The sequence below is a fragment of the Monopterus albus genome, unplaced genomic scaffold (assembly GCF_001952655.1).
Source record: "Monopterus albus unplaced genomic scaffold, M_albus_1.0 scaffold35.1, whole genome shotgun sequence".
NCBI lineage: Eukaryota > Metazoa > Chordata > Actinopteri > Synbranchiformes > Synbranchidae > Monopterus > Monopterus albus.
The window spans coordinates 1,776,675-1,783,943 of NW_018127915.1; the positions used below are offsets into that span (position 1 = coordinate 1,776,675).

A 7,269-nucleotide genomic window follows, 5' to 3' on the forward strand; every position below is an offset into this window, starting at 1 on the left:
ACCCTACATATGGTGAACAGCAGATGATGATCAGAACAACCAAACAGGAGACTACAGAGACTAGCTGGTGTCCCTAGATAACAGGAACTCACAGGTAAGTGGCTACAGAACAGGTGTGTGCTGTTAAGTGACAGGTAAGTATTTATTTGCAGTTACACACAAGCTGACAGGTAACAGATGATTCTTTTGGAGTGATGAAAGCATGAAGAATTACAACTCTGCAGTTCCCCTCGGTTTTATGGAGCTTGACAGCATCTTTCAGCTGAAAAACATTTCATTCATTCATTTACTTACAAATTTTGTGTTGCTGTTATATTTTAACAGATTCCACTGTTTGCAGACTGTATTGATACTTATTCTCTCCAGAAATTGTGCCTGCAGCACAATGATGCTATGCTTCTCTCCTCCAGCACATCATTCTGTCTCCAGCACCTGTCTCTTACTAATGGCCTCGACCTTTCAGCTCTTCCACTTGCCTTTTAGCCCTGTCATCATTATCACAGCTCACTGTCACACTTTGCACTGCTCCCTTTCTGTCACTGCAGGATAATTAATCTAATTGGACATGATATTGATGGATGCCAGGGTTAAAATCAGGTAACATGGTGACTTGACAAAGATAGATTATAGTAATTATGATGGTGATTGTTATTATTACGGCTATTATGAGAATCATGATGCAACAGTGTGCGATTATATAGATAACTGTAAAGATGATGTTCAAATTGAGTTGGTATAATAACTGCAAAGATGATTGCAGAGATAACCACTACTTTTCAGTGGAATAAAGAGAAATGTGCTCATTTGGCAGCAGTTACACACCTTTATTGCATAATTGTGTCATTATAGTTATTAAAATGTACATAAGAAACACAACTGATACAGATGACAGATAGGTGTTGTTCTTCTTATCTATCTCATTGCACCCAAATGAATGTGTTTCCCAAAATGCCAGACTAACCCTTCAAAGCTTAATGTGTCAACATATTTTTGCAAGCTGCCTGTACACTGCAATAATTCTGAGATGGTTTGCGATATCGTTTTGGGCCAATGATGTTTGTATTCAACTGTGACAAGGTGAAGAGGAGGAGAGAGAGATGCAAAATTTCCATACAGCCACTTTCAGCCTTCAGCACAATTCTGGTTATCGGCTGCACTCTGTTGGCAGTTTTTTTTAGGTACACCAAGGTAAAACCGGTGAGGTCTATTACAACAGTCCTGCAATAAATTGTCCCTTCGTAAAACTGACAATTTTCGGTCTTCTATAAGAAATGCTGGAAGTAGTTTGTGGTGCTGTTGCACTATTGTGAATTAGACCGAGAGGTACCGTGCAATGGTCACCCATTTAAAATGGTTTACAGGCATGTGATGCTTCCATAAGGGAAATGTGTTTGATAAAAATGAAAACTCTGTATTCAAAGTTACACTGTATAAAAACAATTTACACCTCAGCACATGCTTTGCATTCTAAAAAGCAAGAACACTATATACATTTTCCAGCTGGCATGTCAGTTTTCTGACTCTTGTCAGTTTTCTCTTCACATACGAAGACACAGTTAGCCCAGGAGCTCCTCTCCACGTTTCTACATTAGCAATCTGAGCCATGATATCATGGTGATGATATGAAGGAGGACAGGGGATGGTGATGTTGATAATTAAAATGATGAAGGGCAGGTGTGGATTGTGCGCTGGACCTTCACAGCTTAGGTGCAAACACTGCTGATTTCTAGGCAACCATGTCCACATGGGGTTGGGGGGGTGTCCTTGTAAGACAAGGGGTTGACACAACTCTACCTTCAACCCCCCCACAGCACACTAAAAATAGACCAGGGGCGTGTGTGAGAGCACGCTGTATATACTTGTGTTACTCATGCTGTGGGAACATACACTCCCTGGCCACTTTATTAGATAGATAGATTCAGAGGTGTCTTTATATTTTTGTCCTCCCCAGCTACATACAGAGGGTTATAATATTAGGAACACCTCTGAATATAATGTAGTCCAGTACTTATACACAGTATTTATACATCTATTTCACCAAAACTGAAACATTTTGAGCTTCATAAATACTGATGTTAAGGCAGAAGTGTTGCACTGAATTGCATGCAACTGTACATCCATCCATTATCTGTACTGCTTATTCCTGAAAAGGGTTGCAGGGGCACTGGAGCCACTTCCAGTTGACACTGGGCAAGAGGCCACCCTGGACAGGTATAAAACTGTACAGGTGTACCTAATAAAGAGGCTGGTGAGTATATCTGTTTACACTGTTAGACTGCGGGGACTCCTTTTAGGGACTAAAAGCAAGTCCCCACAAAATTAGGTGAAGGTCAAGGTTAGGGTTAGGCAGGTAGTGGTTATAAGTCTTTGAAGTGATAGAAACATGACTGTGTGTGTGTGTGTGTGTGTGTAAGGCACAGTGGAGAAAATGACAGGCAAAAACACAGCTACATGGAATAAGTGACATCAAGTGTATGAAGAAGGATGGAGGGGAAGATTTGAGGAAAGTGATACAATCCAATGAGTGAAGGCAAAGTCTGGCACATTAGCTGCGAGGTGCGTAAGATCTTTGTAATACGAGCTTTTTTCTATCTGTCCTCTCTGAGAAAGCTTCATCCCTTTCTGTCTTACTTCCCTCACACACATTCACATACATACACACACACCCCATCTCCTTTTATAAAAATACCCAAGGACAATCCTCACTATTAATAGAAAGTGCTGTCAACTGGCTCTGGAGAAGTGACACCTTCTGTTCAGCTATTTTTGTGGACCTTTGTAGCCATGACCCCTTACTGTCAATTACATGTACAGTATTTTCCAGGGAACATATTTCATATTGAAAAAGTCATTTTCATTAACATTTCAACATGATATAAAATGTTTCAAAAGTTAACCCCCCCCCCAAAAAGCCTTTCCTTTTTACCACCCTAAGAAAGACGGCCATTTAATCTAGCATTTAAATATTAAATCTCTTTTAATGTATTATTTCTTACGAAGCCATTGATTTTTGCTCTGGGTGCTCATCATAAGCTCCCACAGAGAACTGCTCCAGCAGTGATGGACACAGTATTACATTATTTACTTGGCTCCCCTTTCAGCACTGGGCTCCAGTGCGGTAATTGAGCTCCACACATATTGTAGGTGATTTAAAGGCCCCAGGGTCCAGCAGCCCTGCCCGCATGTTATCCCTGACTGCATGACTGTACACCAAATAGATTGAGATTCACCACTTACATCCATTATTAGGCTAATGAAAAGAAGTCTGTTTTGAGTTACAGTGGTGTATGCATACTGCCAAACAAGTGGGAATTTGATTGATAGCTTTGTCTGATTTGGTTGACAGATTTTTAGGCACGTGCACCAGCTGAGCAATTCATCACAGATTTATGTGATCTTTGAAAGTGTATTTATATGATTTTAATGTTCTTTGCTCATGCAAATAAACCTCTAAAAGCTGTAATGTTAGATGAAATCTTGTGAGAAACCATAGGTTGAACAAGCTGACGAATTATGTCTTTGTTGTTTTGTTTTGTTTTGTTTTTTTTACTTTTGTGTTTCAAAATTTTTATAAATTATTTTAAAAATGCTATGCTCTGTTTTTGCGCTACAGGTGTTCTTTTACAACATTAACAGTGGCAGATTTCCTTTGCACATTTTTTTTTCCAGGTGCAGACTTCTTCTTCCTGGCCAAGTGACTTTTGATTTTGTTGACTGGAATTATAAATAAAATAAGTGATGCAAAGCAATAACCTATTGTTTGTGTCATGTGACACGGTAGCGTCTAAATGTGACCTTAACGTGTGAGAGGGTTCCAGGTAAGTCTTTTGAAGTTGTGAAAATTATTAAAGATTCATGTGAATGGGATTTACAGTATATGGGCAGTATAAGAAAACAAATAAAATAAAATCTCCATGTATGTTTCAGAACAATGCGCAGAGTAGCGCAGTATGCTAGCTAGCTAGCTAACTAGCTAGCTATCATAAGGCCCAATGTTACAGTAGCTAGCTAACTAGCTGGCCACCATACAGTGATGTGAATGAAGTTATCGCAAACTAATGCAGATGTTAGTTTCATTTAGAAAGTAGCTGACGTTGACTTCGTTCATATAGCAATCTAACGAAGCCAATGTTAGGTAAAAGAAGTTAACCTCCACGTTAGCTTGCAGTATGAAATAAGCTTTCAGCTTGTGACATGAACTTCTAATTTAGCTGTGTTCTGGAACATGCATCATTCAGGCTGTGATGACTTGTATACAAACAAGCTAATCCAGTACGATAACTTGTAATGTTCAGATTGTAATGCACGCTTCTTTTTAATGCATTTTTCATTCTGGGTGCTTACAGTAAAGAATGACTTCCCAGTGGAAGCATAGAGAGAAAAGGCTGGAGGCCCCGGAGGGGACAGCTTTGCAAAGAATCAGCAGGGCAGCAGGTAAAGTATTATGATAGAAATGGCAAAGCATCACTTCCTACATATTACATTTAATCTGAAGTAGGCCTGTTTTGTCAGAAGCATTTTTAAATTGTAAGTAGGATAATAACTGTTCAATCAGTCATAAATACACAGTATATTATATCTCTGCATTGTGAATGAGTTTCATCTGTCACGTAATATTAAACAGTGATTTTATGTAGGGTGCAAACCCCAAAACCTGCAGTTCAGAGAGCGCTGGTGATCAAGTAAAATATTTAAAATAGCTATTGTGAAATATTGGATAGTAATGCTAATGTTATGTGTTATGAATTCCTATGACATTTTGTAATTCTTCTGTATTCTAGTAGATATTTTTACACACAAAACTAGTCTACTACACCAGTCTAATTCCTGGGCTTCATCAGAAATCACTGAGTCAAGCCACTTTCAGCAACACGTCCGTGAAATTAAGGTGGCTACATTTTAAGTGTTCAGTTTTCTGCAGTGACAGACGAAAGTTGACGATTCGTTGATGGGCGTTCAGTATAGAAATGATTAGAATTGTTGATTGTCAGATATGCTGTGGGTAACGCTGTTCTTATTTCTGATTTTAATAATTCAGTTTCAGATGAGGCACAACCACATGGCTGCACACCAGAAAATGAGGAAGAGCCTGATGAGCATCAGGAGACACATCAGACAGGTACATATGAGGGTGCTAATGGCTGAGTGTGAAAGTGCTACTATAAAAGGGCCATACCAGTAACAGCGGGATAAAGAGAAAGATAAATGCTGTGGACAGTCTGAAGACCTACATGTCTGAACCTGACCTGGACCAGAACATAATTTCCAAACTTCTGTCATTTTGTCCTCCAAATACACACACACACACACACACACACACACACAACTATGCACATTTTTGTATTTCACATAACTACATTACCTTTTGGCTCATCATCTGTCCAATTACAGAGAATGATTTAATGAAACTCTTAAGTATAATTCTGCATAGGTTCCATAAATTATCTTAAGAATACCACAAATTTGGCTTTGGTTGTTGTACTGTTAAGCTCCCAGATCCATCTGAGCAGGCCAGAGCTGCCAAGAGCCTAAACTCTGCTAGAAGTATTCAGGATGGGCTGATACTACGCGTGCTCATCATGAAAGGGCTTCCCTTAATGTATCCCACACAAAAAAAATGTGGATGAGGTTAGTAGGTAGAATGCTAGGTTGCATTTGCAGCACAGGCAGAAGTGTTTTTAAACTATTCTTCACACTTTTGTTATTGTATTTTTATTTATATTTTTTGGTCTGTGAAAGGGTAAAAAAGACACCACAGTCTTTCTCATGCCACCACCTTGACATTTGGAGAAATGCAGACCTTGACAGGCCAGAGAGACGTCCCTCGTTATGGTTGCTAAGCTGTGACCGGACAGCTGCGGTTTGACTGAGGGGGTTTGACCATCAGTCTTGATGTTAATTGCTGTGTATGAAATAACCCTCTGGGAAACAAACATCTAAATGTGGTTCAGTGATGTGGGTGTCTGTCTGTATATTTTTATATTTGTGTAAGTGTTATGAAAAAATTGCCATATTGTTTGCCACGTTTTAAATAATTACTTAAATTCCCTACAGCAGTCCAAGTATTTGCCTGTTTTATGGTGTGCGTGTGCGGCCTTGTTTTTCTATACTTGTGTGGCCCAAAACCCAAGAGTTATTATCTTTGCGGCGACCGGAAGTCACTTGTGGGGACTGGAGGCTGGTCCCCACAACATAGTTTGTCCAATTTTATGAAAATGATGGGGTGTAAGTTTAGAGCAAGTGTTGGCTTTGGTTAAGATTAGGGGAAGGGTTAAGGTTAGACAAGTAGCAGTTCTGGTTAAGGTTTGGTTAAGTCTCCTTGAAATGAATGTAAGTCTGTGTAGGGACCCGGGAAGTGACAAAAACAAGGATGTGTGTGTAGGGGGGCCCAGGAATAGGGCTTGGGTCGGGACAGCACTTAAAGCTTAGCACCATTCCGTTTAAACACCTGTCACACATACACACGCAGCTTTGCATTTGCACTCAGACTTACATACCCGTGCACACACACACCTGTCTGATACATACCATACACTGTGTCTGTTTGTCCATCTGTCTCACATTCAGACTTGAACGTACTGTGACATGCTTAGAAATGTTTGCGTTTGTGTCTACAAGATCGCGTTTCTATATTCTCTCACATGGCTGATTTCAGTCTGCAGGACTTGTACAGAATGTCTCGGACCAGGCACCCATAGTGCCAACAGCTTCTGACACACATTGTGGGCATTGTGGGTGTGCGTGCTGCTTTATGATAAAAGCCACTAATCAGATGCAAATTAGAGGGAGCTTTTTTTGTCATAGCTGACCTGTTTTCAGTCTGTTTTATCATGATAATGGTGAGGCCAAAACAAGAGTCTGCCACAACTGGTAAACAACAAGCGAGTAGGTGATAAATACTTATTGTCACTGAGCTTTTCCGTCCTCTGTCAGTTCTCTTGCTGAGCTTCTTCATAGTAGAGTCCCTCCCTCTTGCTCAGTGCTCATCTGTCATCCTGTCATCGCTGCTGTTTCTCCAACCCTGTGCACCCTGTCATTCCCACTGTGCCAACAATCAGGCACATATATGGTGAGGCCATCCGGCAGGGCACCACAGGGTTAAATATACTCTGAAGCGCCAAGAATGTTAAACTCCTCCAACTATCCTGCCAGAGGGAGATGCACCATAGGGCAGAGAGGCATAATACTACACAATTATGTTTATTCTTGCATATTTAACAGGTGAATTCAAGTAAAAGTTGGTGTGAGTTTGATTTTTAAATTAAATAT

At 40.1% G+C, this 7,269-nt stretch overlaps 1 protein-coding gene across 4 annotated transcripts in view; it reads left to right on the forward strand.

The window, feature by feature from the left end:
• Positions 1–4,321: 4,321 nt before the first annotated feature.
• The window catches only part of atp2a1 (ATPase sarcoplasmic/endoplasmic reticulum Ca2+ transporting 1), a 29,039-nt gene continuing 26,091 nt past the window's right edge, over positions 4,322–7,269 (forward strand). For 2 of the 4 annotated variants that reach the window (XM_020597802.1, XM_020597801.1), the window contains exons 1-2: positions 4,322–4,434; positions 5,039–5,119. In XM_020597802.1, the coding sequence (XP_020453458.1) occupies positions 4,353–4,434; positions 5,039–5,119 (163 nt within the window). In that variant the 5' untranslated portion in view covers positions 4,322–4,352. Of the gene's footprint in view, positions 4,435–5,035; positions 5,120–7,269 lie in introns of those variants that run through there. The other 2 variants (XM_020597805.1, XM_020597804.1) reach the window with 2 other exon arrangements.